The sequence below is a fragment of the Epargyreus clarus genome, unplaced genomic scaffold, assembly GCF_041222505.1.
Source record: "Epargyreus clarus isolate Ecla_fem2 unplaced genomic scaffold, WU_Ecla_fem_2.2 ptg000008l, whole genome shotgun sequence".
NCBI lineage: Eukaryota > Metazoa > Arthropoda > Insecta > Lepidoptera > Hesperiidae > Epargyreus > Epargyreus clarus.
This window is the reverse complement of record NW_027332216.1, coordinates 1,773,395-1,793,325: the sequence shown is the minus strand read 5'-3', so window position 1 is coordinate 1,793,325 and position 19,931 is coordinate 1,773,395. Positions and strand designations below refer to the sequence as shown.

General features: G+C 35.5%; 2 protein-coding genes across 2 annotated transcripts; both read right to left on the bottom strand.

The window, feature by feature from the left end:
- Window positions 1–944: 944 nt before the first annotated feature.
- Window positions 945–3,420, bottom strand: LOC140744085 (lactosylceramide 4-alpha-galactosyltransferase). The gene is made up of 3 exons (XM_073075550.1): window positions 2,652–3,420; window positions 1,712–1,836; window positions 945–1,324 (listed from the first exon to the last, which is right to left on the bottom strand). The coding sequence occupies exons 1-3, from the start codon at window positions 3,350–3,352 to the stop codon at window positions 1,101–1,103; spliced, it is 1,050 nt and encodes a 349-aa protein (XP_072931651.1). The 5' UTR covers window positions 3,353–3,420; the 3' UTR covers window positions 945–1,100.
- Window positions 3,421–8,856: 5,436 nt separating this feature from the next.
- On the bottom strand, window positions 8,857–19,760 carry LOC140744084 (pyridoxal-dependent decarboxylase domain-containing protein 1). The gene is made up of 15 exons (XM_073075548.1): window positions 19,597–19,760; window positions 19,147–19,520; window positions 15,455–15,561; window positions 15,104–15,235; window positions 14,391–14,605; window positions 13,898–13,969; window positions 13,685–13,759; window positions 13,099–13,290; window positions 12,716–12,760; window positions 12,463–12,591; window positions 11,847–12,066; window positions 11,335–11,485; window positions 10,938–11,059; window positions 10,446–10,617; window positions 8,857–9,916 (listed from the first exon to the last, which is right to left on the bottom strand). The coding sequence occupies exons 1-15, from the start codon at window positions 19,666–19,668 to the stop codon at window positions 9,793–9,795; spliced, it is 2,202 nt and encodes a 733-aa protein (XP_072931649.1). The 5' UTR covers window positions 19,669–19,760; the 3' UTR covers window positions 8,857–9,792.
- Between the last annotated feature and the right edge of the window lie 171 nt (window positions 19,761–19,931).

Genomic DNA, 19,931 nt, shown 5'->3' with positions numbered 1-19,931 from the left:
TGACTTCGTAGTTCATTATGACTTAATTACATTGCATAGCTGCGCTGCTTCGGTAACTATATTGCTATAAAGGTCTTGAACCTGTCAATAGAAAGTTATTCGGACTAGAACGAACATAAAATCTTATTTTGTCTTTAAGAGATTATATAGAAAAAGTAAACCCTTGCTCATAATGAGATCATTATTGACTGTCCAAGATTTATTTACGTTTCGGTAGATTTATAAAATAGTGACGAAATTATTACGAAAGTAACTACATTATAATTTGGTTTAAGTATAATTTAAATTAGCAATAAGCTGTCTCCAGCAAAAGTATAACATTTAAAAAGACTTGACTCAAAAGACGACGACGTAAAAAGAATAACAACAAAAAATTATTAAATTGCTTTATTTGAGCATTTCAATAAGTTATTGTATTCTTATCGATATGTCTACGTAGGTTATAAGTTACACAATAGTTCAACAGAGAGTATTAATGGGTAGTTAGAAATTTCAATACACATCAGAACATCAAAATCTTAATTACGACTAGATATAATATTATGTTGGCTGAATTACAAACTATAGGATCCATAAATGTTATATAACATCCATTACATATTATGATCGATTGAGCGTTATTTTAAGTTGGAATTTAAATTCCAAAGTCACAACACTATAAGCACACCAAATACCTAAGATTTCTATACAAAAGGTTGAGCACTAATAGTTATGGAAATTAAGATCCGTCTCACCGCTTAAAAATAAACATATTAATAACTTAGATAGATACCTTAACCATAACAAATCTTTTAACTTCCTTATCGTTTCACTATTGAGCATAGATCTCCTGTCAGAATTAGAAGGAATTGACTTCACTCATCTTTGAGGAGACACTCTTTGTTTTTTAGAGATCTCTTTATATAGTCAATTTGCCATCGTGGATATGCTATCAAGCTGAAGCGGTGAAACAAGTCTTAAGGTTTACATTAACATCTTATGTAGATCGAGTCTAAAAAATTATGAGGTATTTATTCCAACTGTTAATAATATGAGACATTTGTAATAGCTGAAGTTATATAGGTTATAGTAATTAGGAATTTAAGAGAACAATTCCTGAGTTAATTTCCAAAATCATCACCATACAGATTGAAGATCGTCGGGCAGTAACGCTTAGCTAGTTTGGCGTACGGAGATCCCTTCTGCACCTTGAACTTCTTCGTGATGTGGTTCCATAGATGATACACGTATACGTTTTGTAGGTCAAGATCCCCCGCCTTGAAGTACACCTTGCTGCGGTCATAGCTCACTGGGTAGAAGAACTGCGGTCCATATACCTCAAATCCTGTAGAAAAAACTCAATTTATAAACTTTTTATTATGTGTCTACTCAAGATAAATGGTTTTTATTTATTTAATGCCTAGTGCATGATATTTCATGCCGATTGCTTGGATCGTGTCACGTGACAAGTGAGCACGGATTATATTGAACGTGACGGGCTTGAACCGCTTATGGGGTTTATTGGAAAGGTTTAAAAATCTCTATCCAACGATAACAACCGGAATTAACATGCTCTCCAAAGCGCAAAGGCACACGTGGCATTTAACCTCTAGCTGTAAATCCTGAATCTATGAGTTAGGCAATATTTGGCCATTGGCTAACTTTGTAGATTGAATATCATTTATATTATTATCTACACTATAATTGACTATGTGTATTAGAATTAAATTACCGTTGCAGGTAGCTGATGACATGACGCTTGCATCCGTCGTAGAGCAAATATCCTTGAGGACCCGGGAAATGACCCCTGGCCCATTATTGTACCACACATCTCCCCGGAAATTTGAGCCAATGTCCCTGGAAATAAAATAAAAAATACGTTTATTTTTTACACTCGTAGTTCGACTCACACACACATCCAAACAAACCTATCTTATCGGGATCGAACCCAGAACTATGGGTGTCTCAAACCGATACTTATGGTGACCGCCCCGATACCTAGATCGTCGACGTACCTACCACTAAAATGATGCCATATTCGTCGACGATCTTAATATCGTATATGCCACTAATAAACAATGAAAATGTCGTTTGTTACCTATTCAGGGTTTTTATTTAGAATATAAAATGTGATTGCAATTATTATTAATATATTGTTGAATAATGTATAATTAACAACACCTGTGGCATTTTATTAACTAAATATCACTCCAAAAAACCGCTTTGAGTATTTCAGTCATTGCAATGCGCCTCGCATAGGTACATGTTTGAAATAAAATATGCAAAGAATAGTACATTACAATACGAGGACGAAAAATTTTTTTCTGACAAGTGTGAGTTTGCAGGCCGAGCCGCAGGCGAGGACTGCAATCACACGAGTCAGAAAAACATTTTTCGTCCGCGTGTTGTATAAAATTTTATATTACGGGGTCGGAAATGGGGGTTTTGCGCACGCGAAGCGTGCGTAAAACGTCCATTTACGCACGCCGTGATATAAAATATATTTTTTCTCATCGATTTAAGCCATAGATAAAACAATGAATTCTTCGATCTCTCACTCAGGTATGTAAGGAATTTTAGAAAACAAAAGTAACTATTCAAATATACCTAAAATACTCGTCTGTTCGATATATTACTAATATCTTTACATTTAAACTTATTACGATATTCACCTAACAGTCGCATCAGCAATGTTTCTTCCGACAGCATCTCTTGAAAAAGCTAGAATTCCTGATGCCACGTACTGATCGCTCTCTCTCGCTGCCCAGTTCCTTGCCAACGATGCTATCGACCTCGCCACCACTACATCCAGGTCCATATACACCCCTCCCCATTTGTACAGCGTCAAGTACCGCAGAACATCTGACGTGTGTTCTACCCTCCATTCAGATTTGTTCAAGGAACCTTCTAACACGAACTCTTCCAACGGTGTGCCAACTGCATAGTCCTTGATGTTAACGCGCATCAGCTTCACATTCTTGAAGGTCTGCAGCTCCTTTATACTCCCATCTTTCAGAGCCGCTTTGCTGATTGGCGAGCTGAATAGTACATGGATGTACCAGTCATGATGCGCTCTTGCAGCTGACTCTATAGCACAAGCTTGTCTGGAAGTCAGATTGCCCTCACAGGACGTTTCGTGGAAGAATATTGAGCGAGGTGGCGGCTTGTAGCCTACACCATCGCCGAGTTCTGGGAGAACGTTATTATTGTCAACATAGTGGCACGATATGTTTGTAACTGGACCCCAGTGTATGAAATTCAAATCTCCCCCCAAGTTTGCGTTCAGGACTGTAAGACATACGGTGATGATGATGCAGCCCACGACGAGTTTACGCCGTTTTATCTTCTTCAATATTTTGCTCTTGATTGTCATTGTAGAGTAATAATTAACAATAAATTATACGTCCAAAATACACACTAACACACGAATCTGTTGTTATCACGCCGTATTGTTTATTAAAAATATAGCATTTTTCCATTAAAAATTATATCAAAATATCATAGAATCACTACAAATACATAATAACATCACAATAATTGAGATCGTAAATAAATTGATCTAAATCGCAATAAGATTTTTATCGAAATAAAATCTACTCTAAAATATCAATTCAAACACGTATCTTAATGATCTTTTTGGTTTTTTATTTTATAATTGTTTAAACTGAGAGAGATTATAAACGGATAAGTACGCACATTGATATGTATTTACAATAATAAGCAATGTGTGATTTAACGCGATATGTGAAAACTGTTGCTGGGGCGCGTGTTGCAACCCTCCAGGGTGACTGGACTGGGCAGGGATGGTACAAGTTATAGGAGTTATAAGAGGCAGAGTTTGAAAGGGTGCAATATATAAATAAAAGCAAAATATATGTTGGAATTATCACGCTTCTTATTTTGTGTCTGTCGCGGCATCTGCCATTTATTGCAATATCACTTAATCATAGAAGAGAAAAACAATATCTTAATAGTTAAAGTTTTGTGTATAATCATAATTTAGTAAAGTAAAATGAAAGTGAAAGGAATAAAGAAGTAAACTACAGTATCATTTATTATTTAACGATAATAGGATGTATGTAGTTAGCTATAATATAACTAAAATACAAAAGGGCTATTATTTAACGGTTTGTGTTCATTTACATAATAGGTAGGTTTTTCTATTATATCTATTTAATGTTTATTTTCATGGTAATAGACAATAAACGGGCGACTTTTAGGAAAATTGTGGCAAATTAAAATAACAAGTATAATTTAACATCTTTTATTGCTGTTCATAAATAAATTACTTAAATATTCGATGCGCATTTCGTCGTTACATTACCGAGGTGATATAAATTTTAAATTAACGGAAATAGTAACTGTAGGGGTAAGCGTGTGCGTAGTCATAGTGGTAGTGCGAGTCGTAGTAATCCGAGTAGTGGAAGGGGGAGTATTCCACGGTTATGGGGGACGAGTACTCCACTGGGTACTCCACTGTCTCTACAACGAGCGGCTTGGCTGCGACGAAGGCGAGGAGAGACGCGAAGAGTAGCTGAAAATAATGAGATATTTAGATTAATTTTGCATTGATAGTTGCTGATGTAATTGAGTTACTATGTAGATATACATTTTAAGCGTTTGTAGTGACTCAAAAGCTTGTTTCGGCTCATATTTTTAATAAACCGATACCTATATAAAATTTATTATTTTTGTCCATCTTTTTTTCTCGTTTAGGTGTTGTTAATAAATCAATTGGAATTAATAACAAATAAAAAATGATATTAATTTTATACCAATACAAATACTATCTAAAAAAACATGTTACACATATTATGAAAGAAAAAAGTGTAATAATTAATAAATTATAATAAACAATAAAACTTACGAATTTGAACATGTTGCTTGTTGTTTAGTTATTGTACTGTATCGAGATACAATTTAGATGTATAATGATAAAGATAGGTGCGTTCCCTATTTATATTGGTTGTCAAACGCTATATCACGGACTCTTACCGGATAATTTGATAAATATCCTCTTTTGCTCATTAGAAATTATCCTCTCGTCGCATCCTTGCGCGAGGTCCCGTACCTAAACTAGTGATTGACAACTTATGGATATCAATGTAATATGCATCGTAAGTAGGCTGTTTTAATGTTACGTGCGCCAGGTGTTAAATCAAAACGGAGGAACGTGGAACGGTGTCGTTAGAAATTAAAAGTAATTTGAGCAGTTATTAATATAACTACGATATTTACGATTATATTGTATAAAAAATATATTATATAAAAAATATGATATTAACTACGAATTATCGTAGTTATATCATATTTTTTATTTTTCTTATAAGGCTAGTCGGATAAATGTCTCCCCCCTATTGGCAAAATGTGCCCTTGGCTTCACACTAGTCCCTAGATCTAGATACAACTTTATTGTAGCCAAAATAAAAAATATAATGACTGTTTCTGTGTATATTTTATTAGATTAGACCTAATTATATTTAACGAATATAGGGTTACTCCATTAATCTGCTGTAAAGTAGTATTATTTTTCCTTGTGGGCAGACACTACTCACGAACACCACAACAAAGCACCGTATACTATCTTTTTATCATTTAACTGGCCACTGTGTATTAATACAGTAAGCTCAAAGTCTACGGATACATTTTTATGTGTTCGAAAGGTCTTAATATAAAATTGCTTATTACTAAGTCCAATTAATATCGCCCGAGGCCAAAGCTTTTCACTTGTACCATGGTAAATAAAGGGTGAATAACGCATGCGCAGACGATCCCAGCTTTAGGCTCCTGTAATCGCAAATCTGGCTTTTACTTGCAGCGTTCCGTGAAAGCTTTATTAAACTCTACATTTCATAGTTATGTTGAGAAATTAAACAACGCATTGAGTAGGTTCCTATTATAACATAACAAGAATATCCTAGGGATATGTACTTACATTAATACGATATTGGTTTATATTAAATGTTATTAAAATGTTTCGTAATGTTTAGTGACGATGTATGATGTTATAACGATGTGTTATATTATTTTTATGTAGATTTTTTTTTTTTGATTTTGACGAACTTTTTGTTCTTAAGCCTGCAGTTATTATGTAGAAATAAATGGTATATTGCTTATCATGCAAACCGGCTCGAAAGGACCACAATGAGGGGAAGAAAAGATTTAAAAAAAACATAAATAACATTGGAAGTATAACTTTATTTATTACATTTAATTACTTACATTACAGGTAGGTATTATAAGACTATATCTCAATAAATCACAATTCTTCAATTATTTAAGAAGCAAGAAGTCATTGTATATATGTTTAAGACAGACTTCTAACTTTTAAGACAGTCTTCTAACACTAGGGTGAAGTACAAAACATAATTATTTATTTTATTTTTACGTTATTTTCATATATTTTATTATTGCTGAAACTATATACAACTTCTTCATAAAATGTTGTATGACTTGAAAGAACGCTGAAAGAAAAAAACTATTAAATTGCGTTAAAGAAACAATAAGAAATTAGAAAACAACACGAACAACATTAATTTAAGCTGTTTAAAGAATACAAAGTAAAGTAAAATAATTAGAATACGTACATATATTTATTATCTATAAAAGTATCCGGTTGGTTATAAATATCACTATTATTGTACAAATATGTATATAGAGTGTATAAATTTTGCACTAAGCGCACTGAGTTTATGTTCAATAACGGAAAATGATATTCAGTGCTTTATTTTAGCTTTCTACGACAACGCTATGATGTCGTGGCAACGGAAGACAACTTATTGAATGTATGTTACTAAAGTATTAGCAGGTTATTAAAGTCTCATACATTTTCCAGTAGTCAGAAGTGAGGCAGTGAAAATTTACTTGCATGGCAAACATTTTGAATATTCTAAATCATATTTTTGTAAACCTAAACAGAGAAGTATAGACAAAAAAAATAGATGGAAAAAAAATATGAAGATGAAGATGGAAAAATAGATTCGGCCTTATAGCTAGGGCCTTTTGCCAGTCACGCTGTTTTGTGTCCTCATGGGTACTACTTGCATTCTACCGTTACAAGTGATACTTTTCTGCTAAGCGGGCCACACGCCAGCTAGTTCTAAGGATAATGCATCGAGATAAATCACGTCTGTGACTATAGACATACCCTTATGGCAGGAAATAGGCTCTAATTTGTAATCTCCTCCAGACAATCTCAAAGTAAATAACAAAGAGGGTAGATGGGGAGGTGGATAGACACAATGATTATATGAGAGAAAAACAAAAAATAACCTTTTTTTCATATAGTTTATGCACCATTTAAACTAAATGTCTATATTTGGATAATAAAATATTAAAAGAAACACTAAATAAATTACTGGGATTATAATGTTAGTTATAATAAAAGATAAGTTTAAAAGTTCATTAAAATACTGAATTAATTAGGATTCCTACGTACTACAAAGAAAATTTTAATATAAATGCAAAGATGCGCAGATGGACTCCCTACCAAGTTACCATTCTTAAAGGACTTGATTTTTTTAAATAAACTCCAAAATTTGTAAATTTCAATATAATTACTACTAATTCACTTAAAATGGAAAATAAGGAAGCACTTGTTTTTTAAATTTCTTAAAAAGTCCTATTATTATAAAAGGTCGAAATTTGTGATAATTTTAAACACACACTCGAGTGACAAACAACTTCTAAAACCGACCATTAAGAGTATAGTTACTATAATTAAAAACATAGTATATTTTATACACACAATAAGTATGGCTTGCACGCATATGCATATCCATGGCCGGATATAATTTTTATTTATTTTCATTCATTTTGCACCATGTAATGCATGATTACATGATTGCACCATGCATCGCAAAATGATTACATCAGGCATTACATGGTGCAAAACTCCATGCCTTTGCGTGCTCATTGTTTTCATGATTGTATCTATATATAACGGCAGTTCAAACTAGCATATAAAAATCTTATTAAACTGTAGCTCTACTTCATGACGATCAGAGGTGGCGATACTATTTCGGACTAACTTAGAACGCCTTAGGTACTATTAGTTCGCCTAATTACACACCCCAAATTAGCTCTCGCTGCATTTAACAAAGCAAAATAGGTTACCACTCAAAAACTGAAGCACTTTATTCTATATTGCGCAATACTTTCTTATGTTTTAAAATTACCCCATTACTATTTAGTTATACATTACATAGAATAATTCTACATGCGTAAAATATTTATTTAATGCTATGTTATTTTCTATGACTATTTGTATTATAAAAGCTACAATACAGCCTTAACATTTATTAATTATTAACATTTATAACATTGTATGATTGTGAACATTCTGTCGCACTATTACTGGTTAGGTTTTTTTACATTTCTAATTATTTCATTTATTTTACAAATTTCATAGAATCCACAATCTTTAAGTTCAAATTTTAACAGCGTTTTCAAACTCGTATTACGCCCCATCTATATCAACAGACAGTCAAGGTGTCGTGCCAGGCAATCATTATTTTCTATACCATATTTGGATAGGTACGGTCCGTATGCACAGCTGCCTTACGTTAGATATTATACTTAAATACATAGACGGGTGGTAGAACCCTCCGTGGTCAGACTCTAGCGGTACCACCGCCACATCTACCTACACCTATTTCTACGTAATAACAGCAGAGTTAAACGCTGTTTTGTTCGTGCGGTCTGAAAGGCGTGGTAACAGAGACATACTTATCCGAAGCATTACAGCTTAGTCTTCAGGGATAATGCCGTATTTGTGGGCGATGTTAGTAATATAATCCTATCTGGGGTTGATTGGGGGAACAGATGTCCATGTGCGGCAGTAGCCACTTACCATCAGGTGGACTGCAGGCTCGTCTGTTACTCTAATATTATAAATAGAAGAATACTTTTCGGTCTGATACGATACGCATTTTGTCTCTAGATATAAACGGGTCCTTATCATTATCTTACCAAAAATCTCCCCGCCATCTTGCGGATTTACTTGGAGCTAATAATAATTATTATTGCTATACTAGCGACCTCTCGTTTTAAAATTTCTTAACAAGCATTTACTGTGCATTTCCCTTATTTTTCCTTAAGTAATAATTTAGACTTTTACCATAAACAAAGAGTTATATAACTTGTTTTAATAAATAACGTAATATAAAATTGCGACTTTCGTATACATTTCTCGCTCACACAAAGAATTGTTGAGAAACGTACAGAAATGTTGCCATTTTTGGCAATGACAATGTTATTGAAACAAGTTGAACTTTTTTTTTTTATTTATACTCAAAATTATTTAATAATTGTTTTTGACAGATCGTCTTAAAACATGCTCAAAAATCGCGACTGTGCTAACGCCCTAAACTACTTTTTTCGAAAGTCTAATAATATATTGCCATAAATTTTATAATTGTAGAAGACATTAAATAGGGGTCTCATAGACCTACATGACTTTAGGACTACTTAGTCGACAAACAAAATTGAACTCCCTTCTTAAAAGACAAATTTGCATCGTACACTAATCCACTAAGGAACATTACTCAATTGTCGTTGTATGAAATTATATACAATATTCCACCGGTTTCACTGACAATTTAGGACTCATCAATATTATATAACATAGGTACATTAAATACATACAAATTTAAAAAACGAATGTCTCAAGCGAATTTGAACTGTCCATCACTAATGTAGTTTAGCTAAATACTTGTGTGTTTAGCAAACAGTTTGAATACGCACGATCCGGCCACACTACGGGATGTACTGACGAGAGCTGGGGCGGTGGATCGCGGCGTATTTCTGTAACTGTTATTGTTGTTGCGCGGGCTGTTGTTGCAACGCCAGTTGTTGCTGTTGCTGTTGTTGTCGGGTGGGCGAGTGGGCGCGCGCGGGCTCTTCCGGCGATTCCGGGCTATCTTTCTTTTGTACGTATCTGTAAAGGATTTTTTTACTTTAATTATTACAGATTTAGTCAAATAAATAAAAAGCAATACTACACGTAAGACTATTGTCCTATTATGAATCTTTTGTATCACTTCCTTTAAGGCAGTAAAATCGCCGATTACGTATTTGCTTGTTTTCAGTAGATCAAGGCATTCGAGAGAAAACAAAATGGTTTCATTATCCCATTCCTTATTAATTAAAGATGACATTATTTACCACACGCAGAGTACTAGGCAAGGGATAATAGTATCACCACAACAAGTAGTCTGTTACCGTTGTTTGCCGGCTGTACGGGCACTGCACTCATCGGCACGCGCCGCTGCAGCTCTCTTGCCGCGCGCGCTTCGGCTGTAGCAGCACTGCACTCACCGAGACTCGCCGTAGCAGTCTCATAACAGCACGCGCTTCGGCTGCAGCGACACTGCACTCACCGCAACAGTCCTCCTGCCGCGCGCGCGCGTCGTCTGCAGCGATACTGCACTCACCGCGACCTGCAGTTACAGTTGCCCCGCACTCACCGGTAGATGTCGTCGGTGGGCTGCAGCGTGCCGTGCGCGAGCAGCAGGCGGCGGCCGGCGGGCGGCGCGGGCGGCGCCCACCACGACACCACGCGCCCCACCACCGGCACGCGCCGCAGCAGACCCTCCTGCCACGCGGAGCGCTCCAGCTCCGCCTGCGCCGCCTCGATACCTGCACACGAACAACATTACGTTAGGGTGATTCACACGGTTCACAACGCAGTGTAAGAAGGTACAGTCCGCGCCAAACAGCTAGTCCGCTCTGACGTTGTAGCGAGCAGGTGTAGTCATACAATTTGCTATGACGTCTATAGCAGACTATACGTACGCAGTGTAAGTACGTAAACAGGTCATGTGCTATCGCCCTTAAGCGCAACTAATTCGGCATTCGGTTACACGTGGCGCTACCATGCATTTGTTTATATATTTTAAATGCGTCGTGACGGCATATTGCTATGATTTATAAATTACTTCAGTTTAACAATATCCTACCTTTCTTCAGCACTTCAGTCATGTCGGTGAGAACCTTGGAGCTTTCTTCCACTTCCTTGCCAGCTGATATTACCAGGTCCAACAATTCATCTACATCAGTATCCGCCGTTACCATCCCGAATCTAAAAATGTAAATTATATGAGATAGGTATATCATGAAACACATTTATACAAAAGCAGCACCATATTTTTAATTCTCATTGTATGTCTTCCTGTCTGTCAAATGGGTTGATAGAACTATGTAAATCTGGACTAACTATGTACTAAAGCACAGAACGTAAAATATAATTATATAAAATGTAATTCTTATATAACACAGATCAAAATTAAGACAGAACTTTTAAAACTTGGTATCACAGGAAAAAACAAAAATAATTCAAAAATACAAATATTGTACCTAACACAAGCGTGGCCATCCTCGTCATCTCCACATGAGAAAGCACTGTCAGTAGCACGCAACGTCTCGACCAGTTTAGTGTTCAAGGAATTGAGTTCTTCCTCGGGCGCACCGTCCCAACCTGGCGGTATGTAGCGGACTCCGCCTAGACCTAGAATAAGAATTCAGTCTCAATCCTGGGTAGGTAAGGTGGGTAGGTAAGGTGGGCGGGGTTATTTTGGGATCTGCATGCCACCTTAGCATAGATGAAAAAAGAAAAACTGATGACAGCAGGATCTTTATGGTATGTGGTGACAAACCTTTTAAGGCCTTTTAAGACCTCTCTCCCCACATTCAAAATAAAGCACACCAATAATCTCCACACCCTTTTGATGTTTACGTTAAAACTTGAATGACCCCCTAAGTCATGTAGTTTTTTTCCTATCTTGTAGTACTTTTATTAAAGAGATGTTGTAACACATTCACCAAGCTCACTATTTTGTAGCTCAACAGTAAATCAAGTACCAATTTACCTGCCCATCCTGGCACATGCACCAGCTTCAAGCATGGATGCCTAGCCACACGTTGTTGAAAGGGTTCCTTCAAGGCTACAGTAGCGTGCAACACATGCAGCTGGGCTTCCACAATGCTGCTGAGGAGTTCCACCCGCTCCTCTTCCAGCAGCGTGCCCTCTAACGGGCTGTAGAGGAGGATGATCCCGTGGGACTCTGTCTCGCAGACCTCTATGCTTATCTGTTGATTGAATATGCAGGTTTATAATGATGCAAGTCATCATCATCAATCATATATGGTTATATGGTCATCCATAAAAGGGTGTGAGTTGAAAGATAATTAGGTTCTGCTTAGTTTAATAAAAAAAATAACTTCTGACTTCCATGGAAACTGTTGGAATATAGACATACTTTTTGGACCCTTTTTATTGTCTCGTCTTTTGTGTCACTTGACTTGTCACTTATATCCAATATTTTGTCAATTTGAATATAACTACAAATTGATATTTTACTTTAGAATCTATAACAATAAACTATATACTATCTGAAGTGCATAAAAAAACCATTTGAATAACAAGAAAAATGTTTTTTTGAAAATTGTCGGTTATTTTATAAACATCGCAATAAATAACATTACCATATCAGCTTCCCTCTGCAGCACTTGTCCCAGCCAAGAGTTCAACTTGTCGAAGTATGGCGGTGGTTTTTCTACATCTGGCGGTGCGAATTGGAACGCTACACACGCTGAGGCCTGGCTCATTGCTTCCTGAAATAATATTTAGCAATTATTTTCTTACTGTCTTGATAAATTAATATATAGCTAAGTTGGTATGTTGAGTTGATATCAAATGAAATGAAAATGAAGTCAAATAAAATGAATTAATACTTACTATGATATCAACATTTGGTGGTTCATCTCCTCCAGGACTGTCGCTCTGTAAAAAGTTTTTTAATTGCAATTTTTTATAAAGTTCTCTAATGTATATAAACCTCAAGTTCACACATGGTAATCTCCGAAACCCCTGAGTTCATTCAACGACAAAATATGTTTGATGTGATAAGTGCCATTGTTGTCTCTAATGATTTTGTTGCATTTTTATAGTCATAACTTTAGATACACTCTTATTTTTTATATGTGCGTATTTTGCTAAATGCTTCTTGCTACATCAGCCAAAATTCCTAGTAGGCCACCAGACTACATTACCGATCTATTGATCTAGGTACGCAAAGGCGGATGCAATGGGATATGCATGCACGTCACCAAACAACTCACCAGTATCTTCAAGTCAGCATTAGCGAGCAGCGCTCTAGCGGCCCTCGCGGCGCGGAAGGCGGACTCGAGCCTCCGCGCCAAACGACGAGCCCCGGCCGCACGAGCACACGTCCATAATGGCAATGCTGCCAACCGCGCCTCGGTGGCCGTCAGCCCGGACAACGCCGCTAGCGCCGCCTCGCGGCTGGAAGACTACATATTCACGTTATTAATTATCCTTTTTATAATATCAGAGTAGCAGACGAGCGTGCAGTCCACCTGATGGTAAGTGGCTACTGTCGCCCATGGACATAAGTGATCAAACCCGTCCTGATTAGGTATTCCTACATGAGGACGTGATCTGATTACATATTCCTACATGAGGTTGAGGACTAAGCTGGAAAAACCCGGAAAAGTATGTCTTCTGATACGATACACAAAATATCCTTTCATCAGAAAAAAGGCACTTTTCCCGAGGAATAGATAAAAACAACTATTGTCAAACTCTTAAGTAAGCTGAGCCGCAGATAACAACTAATTTAATATAATACAAATGCATGTACAAAGAATATACATTATAATATACATTTTATAGTTAAATACTTACCAAAACTTTGGTAGCGGTTGGCCCCACTGCATTGTGGTCGTTTGCGGTGATGGGCTCTGGTATTTTGTAGAATGTCTGTACAATTTGCGAATTAAGGACTTTTTGTTACATATTTTTAAAGTAATTTACATTTAAACAGTATGATTAAAATCTTTAAAATCCTTTTCACTCTTTTTTAAGGATACAAAAAATAATTATTTATTGAAAGGATACGACAGTCGGTAATCCAGGTACTCCGAACCATTGTGCCGGTGTGAGTGTCAGAGAGTCAGCTATACTGTATGTCTGTAAAAAGAAACAGAATTAAACAAAATATTTACAGTATTACCTTGTAAATTCTAATTGGCGGTTAAGTACTATGTCAATGTCCACCTACCTAATTCACATTACAGACATTCATAATTAGAGCTACTGATCGCTAGAGGGCGCTTGAAAATCGACCATTTGTAAATTAGCATAAATCTTGTATTATGGCCTTTGGCGTACGCTCTGGCGAAGTGCGAATTGGTAGACGTCACAAACCTTTAAGATTTTATTTTCTTAACTTCTTTAATTGTGTTTCATCACAATAGAACAACAGTTACTGCAGGGTACATAAACCCAATTACTATCACGAAATAATTGCAAAAGATAAAATGCAAATTGCTTCTAGTGAAACATGAGCAGATATGACTTGTAGATCAACATATAAAATTAAATTTCCTACCTGATCCCTCCCCATAGCTGGAGGTAACGCCAACGCGTGTCCCCGTAAATGTAGATGAAGGTGTCTCCTCTTGCAAATCTCTGATAGCGCCGCTAGAGGCAGCCCCATGCCCAGAGGTGGGGCTCCGACTTCGCCCAAAACTAATAACGGGATCCTGTCTAAGTTCATGTCTTCTTCGCATAGTTTTTCTAATGCTTCCAGATCCATTGTTCTACCTGAGAATTACAAAATTAAAAGTAAGAATCATGCCTTTTTTCACGTTTGTTTTTTAAATTTCCTCGACATATTGAGCAACAAAAAATTCTGCTAATACGATAAGACATGGTTCATAAATAAAACTACGAAAAGGCTTTAATATACGTAACAATAATTTGTTGTAACAATGCAACGTAAAATGTGCGCGTTATCGGCTAATCAATTAGTATAGAGTAGAGTTCACACCAATAATTCAATTTTCTATCTGCTATCTATCCCACGTGTTTACACTCGTCGTCCAGACAAAATATTCTAGATCTAAATGATCTATTTAGTTTGTATCCATATTGCATGTGTATCTAGTCGTCTTCGTGTAAACGTTATTCAGATATATGGAATTATTATACGGGATTACAACCGTTCCAGTGGTCAAAGAAAGCTTTAACATCAGTATCACAACCAAACCACTCAATCATACTGTATCTTAGTAAGATTTCTGGTTATAAAAACTAACTTACTGGTAGGATGCACAGGGACAGGACGAACGCAGTCGAGCGGCAAACCTAGTTGCCTGCAGAGATGCTGCACAACGCCGAGAGGGCTCGCGACACAGCTGTATATTGAGGGTAGACGGTTCACGAACGCCAACGCTGTGAATGCAATAATTTATTTATTTTGTTTAGCTTTAAAATGGCATTTACAAATTGTCACTTACGATTCATTTCTTATATTGCTAACAGTAAAATAAATATTTTTAATTTTTAAACTACATTATTACATTATTATTATTATATATTATTATCATTATTAAAGTGTGATTATATATTATTAAATATTATTTTGCTATACTAATAGTGTTGTATACTGACATCCATCTTCCAGGTATCGAGGGTATCTGTGGTAGAGTAGCATCCGTGTGACGCGGACCAGCCCTTCCAAGGGCTCCTGGTGGTAGTATGCACTGTAGTCGGTTATCCTGAAAACAAACATATTTAGAAAGTTGAGCTAAAACGAGTAGAAAGGTGGTGGTGGTAAGAATAATTATAATAGTCATTCGATATGTTTTTTTAACGTAGGTACCTACTTTTCTTATTTTTTTTTGGATTTACAATGCTTTCCTTGTAAATACTAAATTGACAAAAAATGACTCGGAAGAGTTCTAAACAAAAAAGAGATTAATAAACTTCTAATAATTATCACTACTTTATCAGATTATGACTTATCCCAAACAATCGTAAATTATCATTACTGATACAAAGTTATCGTAAGCATAATAATATAGTATCATGTATTAAAATACTATGATTCATTTACGTTTTAACCATATTAATTTTAGGAAACTTAGAATAAACGTAGATTATTCTTTACCCAACGGAAGGTAATGTTTTTGGAGCGTGAGTATTTACGTGTGTCTCATTTTTCGGTAAGCCTTGCAGGCCAAAATACTTCACGGATTTTAACATATGAAGCGTCGTTTCATTCGTCTTAAATTGTAAGAGTAACAGAGGCTATTTTTAAGCAGTAGGGTTTGTTTTTATCATGAGTTTCTAGTTGTATTCGTATTCCATGTTATACATACTATAATTAAGTAATGTAACTCATTATTTAATTATTGAAAAGCTAAGATTATATTCCGTAGTTCCAAGTGAATACATTCTTTCTTTTCGTGAGAAAACGGATATGCGTCTTTCTTTACTCTTTAAGCAGACGAATGTTTGTTGTTTGTTTGTGTTATGGAGAGTACAATGCAGAATTGTTAAATATTAAACAACATAGGATGTAATACGCAACAATGGTACATAATATTTTATGGTGTTGTTATCAAACGCCCTTGAGTTTTTAATTGAAACTGGATAAGATTGTAGGCCATAGATAGGGTTGCCATATCAAATGTTAGGTTAAATCAGGGAAGACTTCATAAGCACAAATAATATAATAGAGATAAATAATAGAAATATAAAATTTATCCATATTTTATTCCTTTCTATATCTTTATATATTTTTTGATGAAAAGTCAACATTTTTTTTACTACTTTGTTCGCAATAGCATTACAGGTCTCCTTAAATAATAAATAATCAACCATTTTACCGATTTGGTATACATTTAAAATATGATGCTGCTCTTTTCCTTTTCGAATATAGAATGAGAAGAAATCATATTTTCCTTTAATTGATAATACATCTTAAGAATTGTTTGTATGATTGATCACCTTGGAATTAAACCTGGGATTCTTTAGACCGGTATAGCAACCATTAATCTATATAGATTATGTGTAGGAAAAGTGGACTAAAGATAGCCTTATCTTTTATCCATCAAGCTAGTATTAGCATCAAACTCAACTCAACATCAAAGTTTTCAGATTGTAATAATCTAATACTGCATGTAACACTAATTGGTGATAACAATCATAATTTTTACTTTGCAATAAGTTGCTTTACGCCGAACATAATATTGTTTTGTGAAAGTGATATAAATGCTGTTGTAGAAATAATTAATTAATTGTGTCAAATTAAATTGTTCAGAGGAAAATCCCAGTTGTGGAGCACAAAAGTGTACTGAGTTATATCAATCCCGAGACTGTTCAACTGGTGGCAACATTGATTACTAGTAGAATAAAACACATTGCACAGTATGAGTAATGTGTATACTATGCATGTACAAAATTACTAAAAAGTAAAAACAATACACGAAATAGCATCACCAAATACTAAGTTATAAAAAAGCAACTTTAAAGCAGCTTTAAAACTCTTCTAAAATACAAGGGCCTCTATTGGCTATTTGTACGAAACTTATATCTATCCACTGACAACAAGCTGCATGTACAAGAAAATTTTAAAACCCATTTGGATCTTTGGTATACAGTTATGGGGTTCGGCAAGTACCCCAAACGTTATGATTATTACATCTTAAAACAAATATCAAATACCCTGCATTTGATATTAGAACAACAGAGGTCCATGAAATCCTGAATATACCAATGATAAAAGCAGAAATAGAAAGTCATGGATAAAAGTATAAAAGATGACTACAGAGGCACCCCAACCCACAGGTGGGGCAGCTGGCAATTGCAGTGACAAAACGTCACCTAAAAAGCGGCGGGATATGTTTGATGATGTGTGACTAAAAGTCCGAAAAGAAATAAAGGACTGGCTCCGCTGGGAGCAGTTCCCTACAAGCCTTAAAGACTCACAAGTCTATAAATGTCTATAAACATCTGTTTATAGACAACAGACTGATTGCAGATGATAACACAAGAAAAATTTGCCTTTCTGTCTGTAATAAGCCAACAACAACAACACAAAAAAAAAACATGTGACAAAAAAAAATTACATAATTCATTTATTTACTATGTAGTTTAAGTTCAAGACCTAACAACACAACAGCATTGACATAAAAAGGTGTCACAAACCAACCTCGATATTGAATACTAGAATGCAGTCATTTGTGAAGTTAAATCATTGACATTTCCATGCTTGAGAAGGCATGTCATAATCACCTGATTACAGCATTTGATACCACCAATATAATGTTAGTGGTAAGAATAGGTGGTAAAAATGTTAGAATGTACCATCTTCAAATAAATTTCTACCTAAATAGTATAGATTTATATTGTACTGTGTTCTGTGGTAGCAACTTATCCGAATATTAACCTCTGATAAGACTCCAATTTGGCATAAATTAGAGATGTCTACGGGAGTGTCTTTTGCCACTTTCTTCATAATGAAACACCTTCCAAAGTGGTGGTAGAATATGTAAATTCAAACATCATTTTGTAAGAACCTACTCTGAATCTTTTTTTATTGACAAAATGACCACTAGTCGAACTGTATGCTTAAATTTCAAAAATAAAATAATTTTAAGGCCTGCTACTCTGCTTTCTAAGTTAGTTAAATATTGAATAGAGATTTATTATCAGTTCTTTTAATGGTAAAGGAAAAATTGTAAAAAGATCAATGTTTATGGTGTTCCCCACAATAATATAAGAGTCAACGTATGCACAACTTACTGTAAAATAACCACAATACACCTGTTTCAGTACAAATGTTATGCAGCAAAACATATGTTATATTATAATGTGGATGTGTCCTTTGAAATAATGTTAATATCTACTTCAATTTCTTGTTTTACAATTCTTCACATAAAAATGTCAGCATGTGTTATTTAAATTGTTTTATTTAAGAGACGTAAGATGGTGCAATATCTATCTATAATAATATAACTTAACAGGTACCTAGATTAAAAGATGGCATTTATTATGCTAATATACAGTTTATAGTTCAGATCAGTTATCAATTAATTTGTAAGCAAGTATGCTGTAATTATAAATACTGATTAACAAAAAAATATACCTTATCAAACTTCTAAACTGCTATTCATTAAAATTTAAATGCAATTTATCCTCAATATACTGTTACCTTTCAACATACCTATTTCAATTGTTCATATAATAGAACTAATATGCAAGGTAATAAATGTAACTATATTACGATTATACATGCAAATTTAAATGTGTATACCTGCAGATAAAGCTGTAGTGTAAGTAATTGTAGTGAAACTTACCTAAACATGTGTGTCATCCACCGCGTTGTCTCAGTAGCTATTTGTACACCGAGTCTGGCTTTATGGCTCCTGTCCAGCCTGGCAAAGAGCGCCCAAATACTGTGAGAAAGGATCGCCGCGCGGGTCACGGCGTCAGTGGGCAGCAGCGGCGGCTCTACGCTCTCGCAACTCGGGTCCGTTTGCAGCACTAGGTCTTCTAACACTTTCAGGATCTCGTCCATGGGCATTTCTTCTGGTTCGAAAAAGCCAGCGCTCACTTTCCGAGGTTCCGGTTTCTTCTCCTCTTCCACCGTCTCTGTCGCATTAGCGACGGCCTCCAGCCTGCCCACAACCTCCGACACCTGGAATTCCAGACCGCCGAACGGCCGCCGGTCCTATCCAAACATGAAGACATGATCGTTAAAGTAACAAAAAGAAATACGATCTTTTACACGGGAAATAAGGACTTACAGTATCTGAAGGCTCATCGCTACCAGGGCTGGGCTTGTTCGACTCCAGATCTGATGGTGCGGAGTCTTCCATGATGCGTGGCGAATTTTTTCGCAAATTCTCAATACACTAACAAGAATTTGTAAACGTCACTCGAATTCAATGTTTTGACGTAATTCTAGTTAGTGGCGGTACCACAGAATACATAACGATTATTACATTTATTACGTTAGACATGAAACCTTTTCCGAAAAATATTTTTGTAAATAAAAATAACAGAAGTGTTTTATATCGTTTACATGCTTACCTAAACTGATTGTAAAAAAATTAAAGTGTGAAAAACGACTAATTGAGTC